At 46.2% G+C, this 22556-nt stretch overlaps 2 protein-coding genes across 4 annotated transcripts in view; one reads left to right on the top strand and one right to left on the bottom strand.

Moving 5' to 3' along the window:
• The first annotated feature begins 2203 nt into the window (after nucleotides 1-2203).
• Nucleotides 2204-8919, top strand: GHRL (ghrelin and obestatin prepropeptide). Its single transcript, XM_036267458.1, has 6 exons — nucleotides 2204-2225; nucleotides 3543-3773; nucleotides 4140-4275; nucleotides 4503-4619; nucleotides 7651-7759; nucleotides 8894-8919. The coding sequence occupies exons 3-6, from the start codon at nucleotides 4168-4170 to the stop codon at nucleotides 8917-8919; spliced, it is 360 nt and encodes a 119-aa protein (XP_036123351.1). The 5' UTR covers nucleotides 2204-2225; nucleotides 3543-3773; nucleotides 4140-4167.
• A 2630-nt stretch (nucleotides 8920-11549) lies between these two features.
• Nucleotides 11550-22556, bottom strand: part of TATDN2 (TatD DNase domain containing 2) — a 28987-nt gene continuing 17980 nt past the window's right edge. Inside the window, exons 5-9 of one of the 3 annotated variants that reach the window (XM_036266401.1) lie at nucleotides 17410-17537; nucleotides 15776-15959; nucleotides 15187-15359; nucleotides 14878-15033; nucleotides 11550-14094 (exon numbers count right to left, since the gene is read on the bottom strand). In XM_036266401.1, the coding sequence (XP_036122294.1) occupies nucleotides 15219-15359; nucleotides 15776-15959; nucleotides 17410-17537 (453 nt within the window). In that variant the 3' untranslated portion in view covers nucleotides 11550-14094; nucleotides 14878-15033; nucleotides 15187-15218. Of the gene's footprint in view, nucleotides 14095-14877; nucleotides 15034-15186; nucleotides 15360-15483; nucleotides 15582-15775; nucleotides 15960-17409; nucleotides 17538-22556 lie in introns of those variants that run through there. The other 2 variants (XM_036266400.1, XM_036266402.1) reach the window with 2 other exon arrangements.

The raw sequence follows: 22556 nt of genomic DNA, 5'->3' as shown, positions 1-22556 counted from the left end.
TAAATAGTCTATACACCAACAAATAAAGTAAAATAAGCAAACAACATGTTAATAAATGAACTACTGGATCAATGACGAAATAAAAGAAATAAAAAAATACAGAGACCAATGAAAATGATAAAATGGCATACCAAAATCTCTGGGATGCAGCAAATGCAGTACTAAGAGGAAACATTATAGCAATACAGACCTACCTCAAGAAACAAAAATGTCAAAAAGTCTAACATTATACCTTAAGGAACTAGGAAATGAAGAACAAATGAAACCCAAAGTTGGTAGAAAAAGGAAATTATAAAAAGCAGAGCAAAAATAGACTAGAGAATTTTAAAACATTAGAAAAGATTAATGAAATGAATAGCTTGGTTCTTTGGGATGAAAGGGGGCACTAAGGTTATGGAAGTTTTAAGAGGAGCACCCATGATTATCTAGAACTGCTGTCCAGTGCAGTAGCCATAAGCCAGATGCAGTTTCTAAGCACCTGAAGTGTGGCGAGTCTGAACTGTGTGCTGTACAAATATGACGCACTGGACTTCGAAGATTTGGTAAAAAGAAAGCCAGTGTCAAGCCTGGCTGCTGTGGCTCAGTTAGTTGAGCATCATCCCATGCACCAAGAGGTCAGGGCACATGCCCAGATTGTGGGCTCGATCCCCAGTAGGGGGTGTGCAGGAGTCAGTCAATTGATGTTTCTATCTCTCTCTGCCTCTTTCTTCTCTTAAAAAAAATAAAATAAATAAAAACTAATAAAAACATATTTTAAATCAATTAAAAAATTAAAAAGAAAGCCAGTGTCACATATCTCATTGATTATTTTTATATTTATTACATGTTGAACCAATATTTTGGATATTTAGATTAAATATATTATTAAAATTTATTTTACCTGTTTCTTTTTGTGTTTTTTAATATGACTCCTAGGAAACTTAAAATTACCTATGAGGCTCTTATTGGAAGCTGACGTGATATTTCTATCAAACAGTGCTGATCTAAAAGTTATGGAAGCCAGAACTAGGAGAAAAAAGAAATCCCACCAAAAAGACCTGTCTCAAAAATCAGCACCTCTTCCGCCCTGGCCAGTTTGGCTCAGCAGTTAGAGCATCAGCCTGCGGTCCAGAGAGACCCGGGTTCGGTTCCCGCTAAGGACACGTATCTCAGTTGCAGTTTGTACCTGGCCCTCGTTGGGTCATGCGGGTAGCAACCACTTGATGTGTCCCTTTCATGTCGATGTGTCTCCCCGCCGCCCCCAATCTATCCGAACAAAAATGGAAAAAAAAAAAATCAACACCTCTTCCTACAACCCCAGAATCTGCCTCATTCAAACCAAGGTTTCACCTAATTGATGAAAAAAGTACTTGCTAAGCCAACTAATTATCAGTACAAATGAAATTATAATGGAAAGTGTATAACGATAATTTGTTCTCAGACAACATTTACATATAGCAATTAAGTGGTGACGTTGAGAGCTTCCCATCCATTCATTAAGGCAGGCCCTCGAGGCCAGGCAGTGGGAAGAAAATCACCAGCCAGCAAGCAATCCAGCACAAGCACCTACTAGATTCTGAGGAGGGTACGGGTACAGGGAGGGGCCAAACTGGCCTCGGTATTACCCACAGTTGAAAGGAATGAGAAGGAAAGTGAGCCGGGGAAAGTTGGCTCTTTCCCCAACTCTACGGTCTTCCTCCTGGTCCAGATGTTCGTGCATTTCCCACCCTGATCTGTGAGTGGGCAGTGAGGTATTTTTGGGGTGCTGCCTCCCTCCTTTCTTAGTGGTTCTGCCATCTATCAGATCTTTCTTCCTCCCCCTCCAGCCTCCACTGTGGTATGTGGTCAGGAAGGTTTCCATCACACAGATCACCTCTGTTTCCCAGAGATAACAGTGAGTGTGGGTGTTTGCTTGCTGGTGCTGTTATCTAAGATCAATACTGCAACTCCTGCCTAGAGGCCTCCAGGGTCAGGAAAAAGCAGAGGCTTCATGTCTCAGTAGGTGCCTGGTCACCATAGTTGGGGTTTGCGGAGGGTGTTTCCTTTTGGTGGGGGTAGGGGGTGGCTGTGAACAAGCTACAGCTCTTCTCTAAGGGCTCAGATTTCTCCCCACCACTCTCCACCTTCAGCCTTCAGACCCTGCAGCCAAGAGATCTAAGTTCAGGAGGCTGATAGGATGAAGGGCTCCTGGTGACATGCTCACTCCGGCCCCCACAGCTGGTGAGCTGTTTGTTCTTCAGCAGGAGGTACTTAGTCCCCCATATTCTACTGAGTGGTTGTCCAGCCCCCTCCTGTGCCTCTACTGCCCCTAGAGTCTCTACACCGGTTCAGTGCCCCGAGGTGATCTTTAAGTCAGGTGGCATTTGATGATAAGCTGTTGTACTGCCTCAGGGTGCTCCTAACTTGTTCCCTGCCTTAGTCCTATCCTGCTTGGCGCACACTGACTTTCCTGGGTACCACGTTCACTGTGGAAGCAGGAAGCAGACGAGCACTGGATCAAGTCAGGAACCCAGGTGGGAGTCCCAGCACTGCCACTGATGGCTGTGGCTCTGGGGAAAGTGTGACCCATTTGGCACTCGGTTTTTCTTCCAGTGAAATAAAAGGTTCAGCATCCTGAGTCTTTAAGGTCTTTCCAACTCCCCACTGTCCTATGTTCTGTCACTCTTCTGTTCAAGAACCTCCAGTGGCCTCCCTCCTACACATAAAGCCCAAACTCCTTGTGCCAGCAACTTGCAAAGCAGTGCATACCTGCCCCTCCGAAATGCTGGAACTTCTGCAGAGACAACTCGTTTAGCCCTTAGGAGTCAGTGCTTAGGCTTCCAATTAGATGAAGCACTCAGGTAAGGAATCCCCCACAATGTTAATTAACACTTCATCCAAGAACGTGTGACCATGGCACATGCTTGCAAGGTCTATGGGCCAGATACAAAAATACTTGTCATCTGCATGACACCTTCCAAGTTATGAAGTACTTTCACAGCACCTTGTCATCCAATCCTCAAAGCCACTCTGAGGAGCTGCCCTGCCGCATGGGGGATTGCATGAGTAGTACCTGTGCCGATAGCAGGCCACAGCTCTTCCACCTCCAGGTCCAATCTGTTCCCTCTCAGAACCTGGCTGGGGGGAGGGGAGGCAAGTCCACATGTTAAGAAACACCAAGCCAAGCAGAGTCATCATGTATCACCCAGCAAGAATGACTGAAATTTAGCCACTGATTAAAACGATCCCTGCACCTGCTCCCTGGAGGAGTTAGGAGCTCATGCTGCCGCCCCTCCCATCAGTTTCCAACTGTAAAATGGGACATCCTTCACTGGGGAGGCAGGAGAATCATATGAGCCAGGCCCCCTCTTGTGCTCCAGAGGTTTGTGGGAGCCAGAGCAGCATTGGTCACAGGACTACAGGCATCAGGACTAGAAAGCTCTTAGAAATCTAGTGACAGTAAACTTGTTATATCCAGGAAGGGGGTTTCAGAATGGAGAGTAAACCAAGCTCACAGAGCAGCAAAGCCAGCCTGGATTCCACCCCCGCCCCCCAACCACTCCTCTCCCTCTCACCTAAACCAGGGCCAGGCCCCTTTGGGGACAGCTGGAGCAGATGGCCACCCCACGTCAACCCAACAATCTCTCAGGGCATTTGACGTCCACAGTTGATTTCCACCCCAAGGACCAAGGAATGTAAATCAGCCCCTGGAAACTAGGCTGCCCCGAGATGAGGCAGCCAGTTTAAAACAAACACAGGACTTCCTATATAAGGACCAGACAGCCGCCAGGTATCACCTCCACCCGGAATCCCAGGTAGGCACCCTTTGTCTGTGGGTTTACTTATGGATTTAATTACTGGCCATTCACAGGCCAAAGGGGAGGCTGCACATCGAGGGGCAGCCTTGCTGCTTGAACATAACTGGGCGAGGAGCCGCCCCAGTCCCCCCACGTCTCCTGAGGACCTTGCTGCCAAGGGCTCTGCCCTGAACAGTCTTGGAAAAGAGCTCATATCCTTCAATCCGCTCCTACCTTGGGGAGGTGGGAGGAGCTGCCAGCCCAGGTCTAAGTCCCTCACCCTGTCTGCTAGGCTCCTACCAGAGTTCTGAGGCAGGGGAAGAGCAGGGGAGGGGAGGGGACAGGAGAGCAGGGCATGCTAACTGGAGACCCTCTCTCCTCTAGGCCCTTCTGTCCCAATCCAGCCGAGGCCATGCCCTCCCCAGGGACCGTCTGCAGCCTGCTGCTCCTCAGTGTGCTCTGGGTAGACTTGGCCATGGCAGGCTCCAGCTTCCTGAGCCCTGAACACCAGAAAGTGCAGGTGAGATGTCTCCCCACAAAGCTCCACATTCTGACTGGGGTATTTCACTCCAGCCCTGCCACAGAGCAACCAGCTATGTGACCTGGGCAGTGGCTTAACCTCTCTGAATTTCAGCCTTCAGATAGAGCACAGGGGAGGACCCGGGTCTGACTATAGGCTCTTGCCTTTTTCTGCTTCTGGAAGAATATGGGAGGCTTAGGGCCATAAAGGAAACACTTCCTCTTCAGCAGAGAAAGGAGTCCAAGAAACCACCAGCCAAACTGCAGCCCCGAGAGCTTGAAGGCTGGCTCCGCCCAGAAGATGGAAATCAGGCAGAAGAGACAGAGGATGAGCTGGAAATTCGGGTTGGTTTCCTCGTAGTTTTATGCTTTTGTGGCAGGGGAGGGGACAAGGGGAGGGCAGAGGGAGATGGCATGAACAGGGGCCCACTTACTAGCTACTCAAGAAATGTAAAATAGCATGAAAATAGCTGACTCTGCACTGGGCTCTATGAGGTCTTAGCCCATGAACAGGCAACCATCTAAGAGAAGTCACCTTGCTGCAACAGAATGGGAATGTACAAGGAGCCATGAGCAGAGAAGGGGGTGCTGCAGCCACCAGATGATTTCAAAGGGTGCAGCAAATAGGGTGCCCTGAGAGACACCCAGGTAGATACAGCTGGTCATAGAGTAAAGGTGTTTCCCCACAGAAAACATTCTGGTTGGCTCAGGGGCCTCCCAGACCTTACCTGGGGCTGGAGTGCATCCTGGATGGCAAACTACTGCTAGCAGGGATCTCAAGTCCATTTATAGATGAGGACAGGTCAGCCAGGCTATTCTGGCTGACAAATTTCACATGGGACAAGGAAACAGTTTAGAGATAAATGAAGGAGAAAGTAAAGGGGTTTTATAGGGTTATCTAGGTAACCTTCCTGAAAGGCTGGCTGTGTGTGGTTCTGGTTCTGACAATTTAGGTGGCAACAGACACCTCCATTCAGAGAAACCAGAATTCCCCTGGGGTGATACTTATTAATAGCAGTTACTGAATTGCTGAGAGCTGATATCATTGCTCTTACTGTAAAGATGAGAAGTTCAGACAGTGAACTCACTTGCCTGAGGGGACACAGCCAGAGTGGGGCAGAGGTTGAAGGTCAGGGCTGACAGCAATCCCCAAGCCCTCTTGTCCTCCTTACTGGTCTGGCAGAGTGGACAGTGCCTCTCACTCATCTCTTCTGGCCTGAGAGAAGCTGGTGTGTCTTGCCTTCCCCTCTCTAACTACCCACCAGCCTCTTCTCCCCTCAGGGACGAACTCCCCACCCGGTGCTCTCTCTGACCCTCACCAAAGCCTAGATGTCCTCGGGCACTTCCTCCACACCACTTGAGAGATCCTCAACCTACCACATTCCCACTCAGTGGCCTGCAAATCCTTAAACTAAAACCAGAGCACTTTCCTAGTGAGACTGTAGCTCCTGCTGGCTGGTACTCACCCCAGCCAGAGTAGCTCTAAATTAGCCCCGATGAGAAAGAATTTTCAGTGGCTAGTGACTCAAGGCAGGGCTGGGACCACTGGAAGTTTGCAGTTTCCATGAGGGCTGGCCTCAGAAGAACTGGCGCTGCCTCAACTAAAATCAAAAGTTTGAAATGTCTGGGAGGTGGTGTGGCTGCCGGAGCAGGAGGCTGGCCACATCTGGATCTGCTCCTCACATCTCCCCCTCCCATCTAGGGCTCCACCTCTCTCAGCAAAGCCCCACCCCTAACTTCCCCCAAATATTTTCCTCCTAAAATCAAATTTCAGAGCTGGAAGATGTTTCAAACCGAGTCCTCCCCACTCCCCCATCCCACTCATCTCCCACTGAACAGATGAGACACCAAGACACAAGGAGCCTTGTCAGGTCACCTGAAGCTGATCTCTAACCAACAGTTGCTACACTACCTCATTTGCCTCTGCAGCCAGTTCCAGCCAGCAGGTCCCTGGATTGGTGCTCAGTGGTCCCTAAGTCTGTTCAGGGGATCTGACCACCCCCACATCCACAGGGTGGAAGAAAAGCAAATCTTTACTGAAGGGAGGTAACGGGAGGGTCTACGTTCCCTAAGGAATCATCATGCCATTATTCCCCACTCACTCACTTTCACAGTGGGGACTGTAAATTTTTTAAAGGAACAAATAGCTATTTGTTGATTTAATAACTTCTCTGAGCATACTTGCTCATCTGTAAAAGTGGCACCTTCCTAATGGGGTGGCGCCAAGGACTCGATACAAGGTAGAAGGCACTCAGCCCGGGCCTCTCACTAGGTACTGTCGCTCCCCTGGGACTAGAAGAGGCTCTGAGGCTGATGGACTTAAGAACCCTGCAGCCTAGTCCTTGGCCAACACCCCTCTGAGGCCTCAGACAAGTCATCTAACCTCTTTGGGCCTCAGCTGCTTTACCTGAAAATGGGATAACACCCCGTTAGGAGTGGAGTTGGCAGAAGGACCAATGACCGAGGGTCCGTTCCAGCACCAAGATTTCTCCACTGACTCATGGAGATGTTCAGACACCACAGTGACCAACACGGCCAGGTACTGAGTAGCTACTGGATGAACAGAGATAGAGACAATCTGCTCTTGCCCTGGCCAGTTTGGCTCAGCAGTTGGAGTGTCAGCCTGTGGACCTGAGAGTCCTGGGTTCGGTTCCCCCTAGGGGCACGTACCAAAAAAAAAAGAGACAGTCTGTTCTTAAGGGAGAAAACAATGATGTGGCTGCTCTTTGCTATTTCCCCAAAGTTTTTAGTGCCAACAAACCATCTCATAGAATGCTGGAAAAGTAGGGAAAACAGGACACTCTCCCTGTGTAAGGAAGAAATGGAACAGAGAAGAAAGGACTTAGAGCATCTTTCTAGGAAAAGGTCAGCTTTCTGTCTGACTGCACAGAACAGAAGCCTGTGCACATGAGGAAGAACACCTGGGAAGAGAGAAAGAGGTGAGGGCAGCAAAGCAGGCAGAGACCATCTCCTAGGCTAGTGCTACGTACACCAGGTAAGCCCACTTCCCTCCAAATCTCCCTGCCAGGGCTTGAAATCCCATCACTGGCGATTCAGCCTTCTCTTCCAAAACTGCAAGGCAGCGGGGAGGGGGGCTTGATACAGGGGATGTGATGGCTTTTATCAGCAACCTCCTTAGAGGTAAAGGAAGAGAATGCAAGGTAAGTCTCCTGAAGATGGAGGGGGACAATAAGAATGGCCTACAAAGGCAGAATAACAGCTGTCCCTCAGTGGGACCTGCTGGGCCCACAAGCCCTTTTCCCTCCCTGGCCCTATGATGAGATCCTGAGCCCAGGGCCTCCTTTGGGATGGAAGTGTTTGGGGCAGGGTGGGCGGTATAACTCTGATACTTCCTGGGTCCTCCCTGCTCTCCTAGTTCAACGCCCCCTTTGATGTTGGAATCAAGCTGTCAGGGGCTCAGTCCCATCAGCATGGCCAGGTCCTGGGGAAGTTTCTTCAGGACATGTTTTGGGAAGAGGCCAATGGTAAGTCCCTGCCTGGGTCAAGTCAATTCAGTTTCCTTGAAATCCCCAATGTGAGCCTGCATTATAGGTGACACAAGAAAAGTTTTCTTGCCCTGGCCGGTTTGGCTCAGCGGTTAGAGCGTCGGCCTGCGGTCCTGAGAGACCCGGGTTCGGTTCCCGCTAAGGGCATGTACCTCGGTTGCAGTTTGTCCCCGGCCCTGGTCGGTTGTGCGGGTGGCAGCCACTCGATGTGTTCCTTTCACATCGATGTCTCTCTCTCTCTCTGTTCCTCTATCTCCCTCCCACTCTACCTGAACAAAAAATGGAAAAATGTCCTCTGGTGAGGATAAAAAAAAAAAAAAAAAAAAAAAAAAAGAAAAGTTTTCTTCCCTGACCCATCTCTCACAAGGAGCTTCTAATGCCTCATTCCCAAGTATTGGCAGGAGAGTAGGCTGGGCTGGTATTTGTGAGTGGCTCAGAGGGGGTTGAGCAGTTTTTGTATTTAAAGATGGTATTAAATTCTGAGAACTAGCTTCGGTGCCCCAGTGAACCTCAATTTTCTTAACCATAAAAAGGAAATAACATCCACTATGAGAGGATAAAATTATTTGGTGTTATAGCACCCTTTACTGTATAATTAACTTCACAAACAAAAGGAATTAATGCTACAATTACACTTAGAGTGGGCTCTGCAGCCAGTTAAGCAGTCTTTTTGGTTTTGATTTGAATCCTATTTTGCCGGTAAAAAGATACCACCCAACTTTTTCCTGATCAAGGAGGCAACACCTTGCCTTTGGAAGCACCCTACAAGCTGCAAAGCACTTCCCTCACCAACATGGCATCACCCCACCACCCACCACGTGAGTTAGAAGGAAAATGGAACTCAATCTTCAGTGCAGATAAGGAGACCAAGACTCAGAGTTTTAGATGACTTGCCCAAGTCACAGTCCAATGCTCACCCCATTACAAGACACCACCTCAGCAATCACCATTGTGGACTGTCATCATTTTTGATGGCACTGGCCAGACAGCAGGCTCAGAATTGTGACTTGGCTTCTTGCTTTTCAGAGGCCCCAGTGGACAAGTGACCATCCACAAGACCGGCCCACCTCTTTGTTTTCCTACTACCCTTAGTTGTGCTCACCTTGGTTTCAGATTGCTTCTACAACTCCCAGCTCTGAGTGGTACTAGCTTAGGACCTGAATAAATATTCAAACTGTGTGCTAAATGTTCAAAATGAGAATTATTTTGCCAAGAAGGAAAATTTCACATTTTGTGGGGGGAAAAAAAATCTTAGTCTATGTTCAATGGAAAGAGAAAAGATGTTGCAAGGCAGGTGTGCATGCTTAGAAAACCAAACTAGCCCGGCTGGTGTGGCTCAGTGGATGAGCAGTGATGTATGTATGGCATGCTCCAAGAGGTCGCCATTTAAATTCCTGATGGGGGCACATACCCAGGTTGTGGGCCTGATCCCTAGTGGGGGGGCATGCAGGAGGCGGCCAATTGATGTTCTCTCTCATCGATGTCTCTAGCTCTCTCTCTCCCTTTCTCTCTTAAAATCAATAAAGATTATTTTTAAAATTAATTTAAAAAAAAAGAAAACCAAACTAGACCAATTCACACAAGCAGAATATTGGGGGATAAATGGCAGAAGTGGGGGAGAGGAGAGAAAGACAGAAAGAGAAAGGGGGGGGGAGAAAAGGAAGGGAGAAGATGAGAAGAGGATGAGGAATGGAGAAAGGAAAGACAGTTCTTTTAAATAGCAGAGTGCAGAGTTGCAGCAGAGCTTATCATCATCAAGGACTGTGTGGACAAAGAAACTGCAGTGACATTATCAGAGCTAACACCCACTAAACTAACATTTAAGATCAGAACAGGATTCTGGGAATGCCAAAGCACAAGTCTAAAGTTGTATTTAAGTGGCTGCTAATAATGGCTGAGCCACTGTTGGGAAGGGCTTCTTCCTTGTCCACTATTGAGAGGCCGGCAAAGTAGATACTACCTCATATGGGCAAGGTGGGCCATTACCTTGACTACTTCACTGATACTAGGTTGTTGCCCCAAAACATTTCCAACTCCAGCTCACAGCTGAATTTAACCTTGTTCCACAATTTAATTCCGGGTACACAATTTAATTCCAGTGAAGACACAGCTTCCTAGGAGGAAATGTCACTTATCATTTACACTTTAGCATAAACATGTAAATTGATTTCTGAGAGTCAGTGATGATAGATGAGTGAATCATTAAGAGGAAAGAGCAAACAAGGACAGAGGCTCCAAAGAAAAGCACTGCCAACCTGCCCAGTCAGACATATGAACCCATACTAGAAATATGTAGGACACCCCTCTGCAGAGTTGAGGTAACATCCACACTCTGGAAAAACCTCTATTACAGAGGACTCTAGGAGCCAAGTATCTTCTCAAGTAAAATTCTGGCCACCTGGCACTCAAGACATTGCCCTATTGGCACTAACCACTGGTAGACCTGGCAGGCACACTGAAACACAAATGCCACCCCTCACTGAGGAACTGCATGTGGTCTGTGAAATGTCACCATCATCTGGGAATATCTTAGAAATGCAGAATCTTGGACCCCACCCTTTGCCCTACTATGAGGATCTGCACTTGAACAAAATCCCCAGGCTATTAAATGGCTTATATAAAGTGGCTTAGAGCCCTGGCCGGTTTGGCTCAGCGGTTAGAGCATCAGCCCACGGACCAGAGAGACCCGAGTTCGGTTCCCGCTAAGGGCATGTACCTCGGTTGCAGTTTGTCCCCGGCCCCAGATGGGGTCGTGTGGGTGGCAACCACTCGGTGTCTCTCTCACATCGGTGTTTCTCTCTCTCTCTTTCTCCCTCCCACTCTATCTGAAGATAAATGCAAAAATGACCTAGGGCGAGGATAAAAAAAATAAAATGGCTTAGAGGCAACTGGATCCACTGCACAGCCAGATCACCCACATGGCACAGATAGGTGGATCGTAATAAAATTTACAAAAGTTCAGACCTCATTAGGTGAGACCCTCAACAGAACGGTGAACACATGAAAAAGGTGTCCTGTTTCTTCTCTTACTCACCTTCTTCCCATCACTTTAGTCCCAGCTCTGTTGTCGACTCCATGTCCATCTGTTGGGCAGACAGCCAACCAAACACACACACACACACACACACACTTCCATGTCTCAGATGTTAGACACCTGATTACATGTCTACACAGTGACTTCATTCAAAGTCCTTGCTTCCAAAGACATCTTCATCTAAGCCTCAGTAACGATTACAGATTGAAACATGTTACCACTATTAAAAGAATTTAAGGTATTGGTGAACTAAGTGGGGGAAGTAGAAGTAACAGAAGTGGAGAGAAATGATCTTCCACAGCCCCCAGAGAGCCAGCCCCTGTGACCCAGCCCCGTAGCACTGAGGCCTAGGCTGACAGGCTGTTCCGTAGCTTAGCCACATTAACCATAGGGTACAACCCTGATCACCACTAGCCACGCCCACAGCCTTTAACAGCTAAAGAAGAGGATTGAAAGCTCAGGCGTGATCAAATTGGCCCAGGAAACCAGCTGCTGACCTGGTGAGGCAGCAGCCATGGATTGGGTTGGGGTCAGGTGCTCAGGGGGAGGATAGGTGCCAGGCCCTGGCAGGAATGATGGGTCACCTAAAGCTCCACCCACTAAAAAAAGAACAAAGGCTTACTTTTCTCTCAAAGGATTCACAAGCATTCCCTGCCACTTGCCTGTGTCATTCATTAAAACAAAACAAAAAAAAACCAACCACACACATGTTAAGCACCCACTCTGGACTGGGCGATCTCACCTGGGTCAGGCAACATGATGTGGTAGAGAGCTATGGGCTACGGACTCAGACCTGAATTTGAATACTAGGTTTATGTTCCAGACCAAAACACTTAATTTCTCATTCTCAGCCTCCTCAAATCAAAATACCCACCTCCCTGGGTTACTATGGACACGAAACACAGTATCTCCTTCAAGGACACCTGGCACATAGTAGGCATTCAACTATTCTAACAGCCATCACTTACTGCACTCCTGCTGTGCACCAGGCATTGTTCTAAACACTTATACGTAATTAAGTAATTTCAGTTAATTTTTACAAGTCACTTGGGAGGGAGGAAACTGAAATTCAGAGAAATTAACTTTCCAAGGTCACACAGCAAACACACTACCCACTAATACCAGAGCTGTAGTGCTCTAGTCCATGCTTTTCATACTTTACTGCCTCTCAATGTTACTTTCTTAAGGTCCAAGGGATTTCTTTTGTTTGTGATTTTTATTTTCCTTCATAATACACTGGGTCAACTTCAAGTCAACAACTGGCAAAAATAAAACATCAAAGGAAAGAAGGGACACACTTGAAAAAATGTAGCATTTCTAACACTGTCCCACATCAGCCTCCTTAAACCTATTCCTCCAGTATTTAATAGCACCACTGACCTAAGGTACCCCTGGGGTAAGCAAGAAATTTACTGTAGAAAACATTCTCCTTATAAGCTTATTTTGTTTCAGGATATACCTAGTATATCAGTATACTAACACATGTAGTATTTAACTCATACACTTACAGGTATGTGGCTCAGAAATTCCCTTGTGACAACAAGCAAACAGAAGAATGGGGACCCATGCTCAGCTTCCTTAATCTGAATCCACTTCCAAACATCAATGACAAATGAGCGTTGACAGGGATTACAGGGACTGGCTGGCCACTGATCGGCAGTTCTGCTGCCATCTTTGTTTGACCAAGTTTGTTCAATCACTGAATATTTCAGTGGCCACTTGCCCTTATTTTATAAAAATGAGTGTCGCAAAAATGAAGGTCCCAAACTTAATACAGAGAGAAAGATATAAACACCAGAAGAGCCAAGAGCAGATTTTGAGCCACAAACATTGAGTGGACACTCAACTGTGTGTTCAACTGGAAAGAAACTGAGCCAAAGTGAAGGAATATGCTGAAAATGCAGTCAGTGACCATGTCTCAAAAATGAGGCATTAGCAGAGCTTTTGAATTTGTTTTGCATTCTCAGAGCACAGCCTTTCTTTTTATAGGTTGACTTTGGCTTATGCATTTGTGTTCAATACCATAGTACAAAATTAGAGGGCTGACTGTTAAGTAATGAAACAAGATTTCCTCCAAAATTCACCTAGAGGCACCAGCAGAGTTCCCAGTCCCAAGCCCACAGTACAAATGACTCATCACCACACCTGTGTACTTGATATTTCTCCTCCTACTGCACTGCTCTGGAGAAAAAGAAGGTATCTGTGTAGTTTCCAAAGGCTAAGAAGCAGCAGTACATCTGAACTCCCAAAGTGTAAAATGAAAATCAATGCTCAGAGACAGAACTTTTAAGAAGGTACCATACCATGTCTTATCTCCAGTGTAATCTTGCAGAGAGGCACATGTATACTTGAGAATGTCTGCAGACCTCTGGGTTCCCAGGTTACGAAGTCGGCCAACAACTTAACTACTGTTACTCATTCTGAGAACTCTAAACAAACGTGGAGAGCATGGGAGTTGGCTGAAAATCCATCCCTTTATTTTCAGAAATTGATGGCCAGGAGTAAGGGTAATACAGAGGCATTCCAGCAATACAGCAAGAACAATCAAGTCAGCCATTCAAAATCAGAAACACTGCCAACCAGTTTTCACGCCCACAACACAGAAATGATCATCCTAAATCCTAGAGATAAAAGTATAAAGCACCTTGTGCTTTACCTTGGCAGGAAGACTCATCATACACTCTGAAATATTTAGCAGTTCCCCAAATCTTCCAAATAGGAGAATGCGCCCCCAATTCCCCCCCATTGGCAAACATGAGGCACAGACTACAACACAAAGCTAAATCCATGGGCGGTTGACAGGGAATTAAGGCCCACTTTGCAGGCCAGCAACTTGTGTACAGGGGCAAAACAAAAATACCATATAGAAAAAATGTTAAGTTCATTTCCTTTGAACTTACAAGGCTCAAATGATCTTCCAAAAACACCTACAGAAATCCAGCACTAAGAGATGGGTTTTACTATTTAAGATATAGGCTTCCAAGAAACACACAAAGAATCAGTGGCCTGTCTCACTGCAGACTAGGGTAAAGGATCTCTTCTGACAAAGTGCAGAATGCCCTCACACTTAACCCTTGACCATTATAACCTTCCAGGGCCTTTAATGAATATACCTTTACAAGGCACCATCAGGGAGCAGAGCACAGCTCAAAACTTGAGATGACCTAGATGCTCCAAAGTCAGAGAGGATCTCACTTCCAACAGAGAAAGGACATAGAGGAGGCAAAGGCAAGGAAGATTGCCAGAAGGGGGACTGTTACAGACACCAGGCCTCCTTGTCCTGCAAAGGCAATAGAACATGGCTGAGTGACCCCAGCAGAGCTTTGGAAAATTAAACTGATTTACCTCTCAACCTGGGAGAGGCACACAAAAGGCTGTCATATGCAATGAAACAGAATGACTCTTTCTGGTCCAGTGCTCCAGAGAAAGAGGGCAAAAATTGAATAAAGGGCACTTGGACCTCAACAGCAGGGCAGCAGGAAGTAAAAACACCTTCTTTGGGAGTCCTTATCCTCAAGAAGGCCTCTTCCCTGAGTCCCCAATCTGTCCAGATCTCCATCAACAAGGACTTCCCCTGGACAATGAGTGCCCTTCTGCCCTCTGTTTTGATGGCAATGGAACCAGGGAAACCAGCAGCCGAGGTCCTTCCACCAGTGCCAATGCAGAGTTGACAAAGCAACAGCAACGGCCATTCTGAAGAGTTATCCAGGGAAGAAAGGGGGATGATTCCACTGCTCGCAGGGGTTGACTTCATAGATCTCCGTCGAAGATCCCCCACAGGAGATTTCCCACGGAATTCATTCTTAGAACTGAGGACCAGGAACCAAGTTATACACTGACATGGGCTTAGACAAGAAGGAGGGTGACTTTATTCACACACTGCTCAAAAACACAGGCTGTAGAGAACAGGAATTTGGATTGGCAAACTCGTCACACCCTTCACCAGCCTTTCTTCTTCCCTGACTGCCCTGGAGCATGTGGCTAGGAAGCAAAATCCCCACCCCTCACCCTGCTCCACTGCACCCCACCACCCACCCACCCACCCACCCACCCACCCACCAACCAGCTAGGAGCAAAAGCCATATGACGAGGTTTCAAGGAAAACATCCCGTTTCCTGTCCTGGTTTTCTCCACTCTGGTGTCATTCCAAACACACACTTGTCCTGGGACCCAGGCAGAGATAAAACCCAGCCTGTGTCCTGTCAGGTCACTGGTCATCCTGGAGGGCAGGAAAGAGAAAAGGAAGAAGGTTTCAAACCAAGTTCACTCAACACAAATCAGGCTTAATGCTCACCCTGTTTATACTCTGTTAATAAAATGCAGCAAAAGCAGTTTTCGGATTTTTAAAAAACAAAAATGCAAATTTTATGACCTTTTATAAGAGACTCCTGCACCATCTTCTGCTTAAAGACTGTAGAGGCGTCTGGTGTTCTCACGCAAGGTAGCCAAGGTGCGGGAGAGCGGCTGATCTTTGACCCTGGCAATCTCTCGAACTGTATGCAAGGCAAGGCCCGGGTGAGCATACTGGCAAAGGCTTCTGGGGACCTGGAAGATATCAAGCATTCAGAACATCGTTGTGCCTTCTGTGCACAGTCATTACACAGAACGCCCTCCCCGGCCCTTCCCCAGTAAGGACCTCTTTGGGGCTACCCTGTAGAGACCCCTTTACCTGCAGGTGCAGGGAGAGTCCTAGTCATGGGGGGCTCTGGGTGAGCAGGGTCCCACGCTTCCTTGGACTACCCTCTACAGGGTAGGGCTTTGCACTGCCTGGAAGAGAGTGGTTACCCTTCAGCTTCTCAACCCCCTAGACTTTTGGTTCTGTAGAGCAATACAAGGAGGTATCTGTACAGCCAAGGGTGGGACCTGAAGTCTCTGGGGCTCTGGCCTTGCCAACCTTGTAAGGGTGACCACCCACCTCCCCACCCTCTCCTCAGTGCAACTCAGCCTGAAGACACTCCTACCTGTCGAGGCAGGAAGTAGGGAGCATCAGTTTCCACGATGATTCTCTCCAGCGGGATCTGTCTCAGAGCATCCCGGGCCTCCCAGGCAGAGGAGTACGTCAGGACTGCCGTGAAGCCCACAGACATGTTGGGAAAGTACTTCAGCAAGGGCTCGATGACCGGGTAGCTGCCAGTGAAGCAATGCCTGAGAGAAGAAGTTCAGGTCAGCACTCTCTCGCAATCCCCTCTGCAGCAGCCCGACTCCCTCTAGACACATAACCCTTTTAAATTATTTTCTGTGGATAAATTTCCAGAAATGGAAAGAAGCCATCCAAAGGATGGACTCCACAGTAAACATAGACAAGAGCTGACTCCAACACCGTAAAACCCAAGATGACTCCTGGTGGGCAACGCTCACCCATCAACCCATTACACCACAGAATACTACCCAGACACTTGAAATAATCACCAAGAAGAACATAGGGCAACAATACAGGGACAAGGTATGCATATGACACAGAAAGAGAAGCAGAATTTAAAACTGTGACCCTCTAAAATTACAACTACAGTAGGCAAAAATTATGTCCATGTACCAAATGAACTCAAAGGAAATAAAAAATATCAGGGAGTGAGACTATGGGTGAATTTTCTTAATTTGATGGCTGTTCATGTTCTTAATATAGTGTATATATTGCTAACCACACTGAAAATGCAGGGCTTCCTCCAGCCACAACTATCTTAGCCCCTGTCTACCTACTACAACTCCTTAGAATGCCTTTAAAGTCAGCCCAAAATGAAGCAATAAAAAACCAACCAACCAACCAGAAGGGCTGAGTGACTATGCTTCGTCCAGTCAGAGGTCAGAGGCTTCACTCTCTGCTTGGGCACCCGAAAGGCAGCAGCCTAGAGGCCTGACAGGCCCACCCACTTCTGCCACCTGTCAAGACTTGGTTTGGGTTCTAGACTCCCGGTTTTTTCAGTTAACCCATCCCGTCCATCTTGAAAGAGCTAGCCCAGGCATCGCCTCCTGAGCCTTTCCAGTCAGGCTCAGCTAATGGCCCCTCCTGTGCTCTCACAGCACCTATGCCTACCTCGGCCCCACGCTCTCTATAGAAGACACCAGCTGACTCATCTGTCTCCCACAGCTGAGCCAACACCCAGGACAGGTACACAGTAAGAGATCAGAGAGTTTGTCAAAGTGAACTTAAGAACCCGTAGACAACATTCAGATAAAACACACCCTGCATTAGTAGCTTCCAAATTAAAAAAAAGGAAAGAAAATTTCTTTTCAGGTGCCCTGGAATATTCTGTGTGCTAAGTCACTGGACTCCATAGCAGCCTCTCCCAAAATCAATAGTCCTCATTTCTGAGAACTGAGACTCTAGCCTGCCACCTAGGACAGAGGTCACAATAGCCCCTTCTTGCTCATTGGTGATACATTAGCTCAAACCATATTGAGTTGTAGTTTTGTAAGTAAAAAAAATGGTCAAACATTAGAAATTTCATATGGTTCAACCTAATACTTAGCTTTTAGAAAAGATACTACATAAAGACATAATATTATCCACGCTCTCCATCTGAGTTTTTGTTTTCCCACTAACACCCTAGGCAGAGGAAGCATTCGTTCCGTCTGCCTGCTAAAGCTCCCGCCTAACCTATGGATCTTATAGTCTGAGGGCACAAATCTTTTCATGATGCTCAGCAGATCTTCGTCAGCTTCTCGGCAGTGAATCACCAAGGGCTTCTTTAGAGACACCGCCAGCTGCAGCTGTCTCTCAAATACCTGGGAGAAGACAAAGTAACAACATGTGCAGGTCAGAGTCACTTCAGAATTCTGTTACTTCCAGAACACCCAATCCAAAATGGGCAGCCCCACTGTCTCCAACTCCCTATTTTTAAACTATACTATATAATTTTCAGTGACAGATAAGCCTTACTGGGTCTTATTAAGAGCCAGGTGGTGCTCAAACACTTTAGGTACATTATGACCTGTAACACTCACAAGCACTCTGAGGTAGCAGTTGAAGAAACTGAGGCTTCGAGTGAGGTTAAGTACTTGCAGCTGAAATACTATAGTGCCACCATTCAAACCTGAACATAGGAGTCCACAGAGCAACCACTATGCAATGCTTATTTAGGGTTGCAGGGGCAGAGTGAGGCTCAAGAACAGCAAGTACAAGCCAAATTCCCCTCCCTTCATTACCCCCACCTCTACTTCCAAGAGGTGATCACCTTCCTCACTTTCCACACCTTTTCTCTCTCTCTCACACACACACACACACACAATGAATGCCTGGCTTTCAGATAAATAATATACATATTTTCTTTTTTTTTAATCCTCACCCGAGGACACTTTTTTCCATTTTTTGTTCAGATAGAGTGGGAGGGAGAGAGAGGGAGGGAGAAAGAGGGAGGGAGGGAGGGAGGGAGGGAGAAAGAGGGAGGGAGGGAGAAACATTGAAGTAAAAGTGACACATCGAGTGGCTGCCACCCGCATGACCAACCAGGGCCGGGGACAAACTGCAACTGAGGTACGCGCCCTTAGCGGGAACCAAACCTGGGTCCCTCTGGACCGCAGGCTGACGCTCCAACCGCTGAGCCAAACCAGCCAGGGCTAATTTGCATTTTTTACATCAAATAAAATGCTTTTGGCAATTTGAATCAGATGGTATTCACTTGAGAATGACATTTTCAAGTCTAACACTGGTGCTACCTCTCTCATAATAGAAGCACTGAGCCAATTCTAATTCTGAAGTAACTCTTGTTTAACTTGTGTTTTCAACTAAAGGAAAATGATCATAATAACCAAAATCAACAGGGAAAAAGGTAATTATGTGAGATAATGGAGTTGCTGGCTAATGCTATGGTGGTACTCATTTTGCACTATCTACATGTATCCAATCATCATTCTGTACACCTTAAACTCACACAATGTTATGTCAATTATATCTCAGTAAAAAGCTAGGGGGAAAATGTAATTCTTGGCCATACATTTTTAAAAGGGGGGGGCTACATTTTGGGGGGGAGAAAGAACCAAAATCATAGAATGCTTGGTAGGGGCTTTAAAGATGGGCTAGATCCAATATCTACAGCTGATTGGATCCGCTCCCCAACACACCTGCCATCCTTAAACCCTAAAGAGGCGGACAGCTGCAAAAGATTATAAATCCAACGTTTAATTCCTGCTCCCCAAAAACTTATTCCTTAGGGCAGTTAAACTAGTACAGTTCTTAGGGTGGAATATAACATAGCTGGTAAAAAGCATGTTTTTCAAAGTATATTTCATTTAATAGGAACATGTTCACAAGTGGAAAAATCACTCAAAACTATTACTTTTTTTTAATTTCCTAATTTCTTTTTTAAAAAGTATTTATGTACAACACACTTCCTTGACTTTATGACAGGTGCCTATAAGACATGCTACCAATTTTCCCTTGCAATCCTCTAAGAAACAATGACATTTAAAAAAATAAATTGTTTTGGCCCTGGCCAGGTGGGTCAGTTGGTTGTGCACTGTCCTGTACATCAAAAGGTCAAGGTTCAATCCCCAGTCAAGGCACATACCCAAGTTGTGGGTTTAATCCCCAGTCAGGCCACATATGGGAGACAACCGATAAACATTTCTGTCATACATCAATGTTTCTCTCTCCTCCCCTTTCCTCTTTAAAAAACAAACAAACAAAACATATCCTTAGGTGAGGATTAAAAGTAAATAAATAATGTTTTTGCCCTGGCCACTTTGGCTCAGCGGTTAGAGCGTCGGCCCAGGGACTAAAAAGGCTGCAGGTTAGGTCCTGAGCCCTGGTCTGGGTTATGCAGGAGGCAATAAATCAATGTCTCTGTCTCTGTCTCTCTCTCTCTCTCTCTCACATTGATATTTCTGTTTCTTTCTCACCCCCCCCCCCACCTCCCCCTCCCTCCCTTCTACTCTATTAAAAAAAAAAATGTCAATGGAAAAATATCCTTGGGTGAGGATTAACAAAATAATTAAAAATAAATATAATAATAATAATGTTTTGTAAAACACTTCTGAATTTCAAAGACATTAAGATGGAAGGATAGTTAGTGGGCAGGAGCTTACAGGCTAGAGCTACATAGAGCATTTGTTCTTACCAGAAACCTGGTTGAAAAACGCAGCAGTGAATGAAGTACAGAAAAATTATTTACCCAGCATAATTACCCTCTTCTGCCTGCATAAGCTCAGGTTCTCACTGATCCATTATTTCCAGGAATTCCAGAGCTAATCAGTCTTGTTTGGGGTGGCCCTCCCAAGCAGCTCTTACATACTCATTACCTTAATACTTAATTTCAGTCAAACACAAAAACAGACAGAAGCAGCCTGGTTCAGCCAGTCCAGCCCAGCCCAACTGGAGAGGGGCAGTCAATTCACTCTGGCTTTTCAACTCCAAAAACCAAGAGATTCTGATAATCATATTGGCTAATATGTGCAACTCACACACAAACTATCCAGGATCTAACTCTTAGGAACTAAATAGGAAAGTAAATAGTTAAATCTATGAACACACAGATAAGCAAGGGAAAGTTAACAGTGGTTTGCTCTGGATAGCAGAATAATTACTGATCCCCCCCAATTCTTTTGCTTTTTTCTATTTTCCAATCTTTCTGGAAAATATTAGGTAACAGAAACCAAGCTCTCTTTATTTATTTATTTATTTATTTATTTATTTATTTATTTATTTTTTTTTTTTATCCTCACCCAAGGACATTTTTCCATCTTTTGTTCAGACAGAATGGGAGGGAGAGAGAGAGAGAGAGAGAAACATTGACGTGAAAGGGACACATCAAGTGGTTGCCACCCGTACAACCCAACCAGGGCCGGGGACAAACTGCAACCGAGGTACACGCCCTTAGCAGGAACCAAACCCGGGTCTCTCCGACCGCAGGCTGACACTCTAACGGCTGAGCCAAACCGGCCAGGGCCCAAGCTCTCTCTTATAAGGCACCACAGTGAGCTAGCACCCCCTCACTTGGCCAGATACGGTCCTTCCATAGGTTTTTTTCCTTCCCTTTACAGGTAAAATATTCAGCAGGACACACCAAGAACTTGCCAACTACTCTACTTTTAGGCAAATGCAACTCAATGCCAACATCCCACTAGTGTACTTCTTGTTTTGGTGTCCAAGTTTAGATTTACATCAAGAACATGGCATCCACTTCCTCTAGTGTGCTCCAGTAATACAGACACCTTATCTATCTCTTCTACACACAGTTCAGCAATCCCCCTGCCAGTAATTTATTTTCTCTGAATCACTATCTTCCAGTCTTGAATACCATCTCACCAAGCCAAATACCCACAATATTCTATTTATCACCCTATGCTATAACTTCAAGTTCAGTCAGTATGCACTAGGTACTTCTATATGCAGATCTGGTACCATGATGATTTAATGAAGGGAAAAGTTACCGTGAAATATTTAGCACATTTCCTGGCACACAGGCATTCAATAAACATCAGCTATATAGTTAAATATAATGCTCCTGCCCAGCTGGTTTGGCTTAGTGATTGAGCATTCACCCATGCATCAAGAGGTTACGAGTTCGATTCCCAGTCAAGGCACATGCCTGGGTTGCTGGCTCAATCCCCAGTAGGGGAAGAACAGGAGGCAGCTGATGGATGTTTCTAACTCTGTAAAAATCAATAAAACATACACACACACACACACACACACACACACACACACACACACACAGAGTGTTCCTCTTCCTCTTTCCAGTCACCTTAGCGTCCACATTTTTTTTTAATCCTCACCCAAGGACATTTTTTCGATATGTTGTGGAAGAGAGAAAAAGAGAAACATCAACGTGAAAGGGACACATCGAGTGGCTGCCACCCGCATGACCAACCAGGGCTGGGGACAAACTGCAACCGAGGTACGCACCCTTAGCGGGAACCAAACCCGGGTCTCTCCAGACCACAGGCCGACGCTCCAACCACTGAGCCAAACCAGCCAGGGCAGTGTCCACATTTCTGAACTATGATCCTCTTTCCAACCAATCAATATATCTCTATCACATCTATGTTTCTCTCTCTCTCCCTCCCTCCCTCCCACTCTATCTGAAAATCAATGAAAAAATATCCTGAGGTGAGGATTAAAAAGAAAAAAAATCATTTGGAACCCTCTGAAGTTGTTTCTTATGAAAATTAACTGTTTTAAGCCTGGCATATGTATTCGCTGTCATGGACAACTGTATTCAAATACAAAGGTCTAGGGTCTTATGCTAAAGCAGAAGGGCACCATACCTTCCTTGAAATTTTTCTCTTTGATCAAAGGAAAATTAAGAAACCACTGAATCTAGGAAATTCCTCCTCTTAATTCACAGATGCCAGTATCAATAGGGCACAACATCAGTGCACTGCTGAGGTTGACCAAGGTGGACTGGGACAGCACCAAAGGGAAAACTGGTACCAAATTCTGTCCAGGCTGGAACCCACTCTCTCTCTCCAAGGCCTGAGCATATTGGGCATGCAGACTTAGACCTAAAAGGTATCAACAGGAAGACAGCACACAACAAATTCAACCTGGCAACATGCAGTGATGAAGTGGGAGGGTCTTTCTCCTTGTCTTGCTCCTTCCTAAGTCAGAAACTTCCACTGAAATGCTATAACTACTCATACCATGCCAAATCCCTATGCTCAAAAGATACTGAGAGGGAAAAATATTAAGATGGTAATAATTGTTATCTCTAGCGGAGTGGGAAATGATCACCTTTATACATTTTGGTCCGCAGGCAGACACTCTAACCACTGAGGCAAACCGGCAAGGGCTATACATTTTTGTAA

This window comes from Molossus molossus, unplaced genomic scaffold (assembly GCF_014108415.1).
Source record: "Molossus molossus isolate mMolMol1 unplaced genomic scaffold, mMolMol1.p scaffold_m16_p_18, whole genome shotgun sequence".
Lineage (NCBI taxonomy): Eukaryota > Metazoa > Chordata > Mammalia > Chiroptera > Molossidae > Molossus > Molossus molossus.
This window is presented reverse-complemented; position numbering and strand designations above follow the sequence as displayed.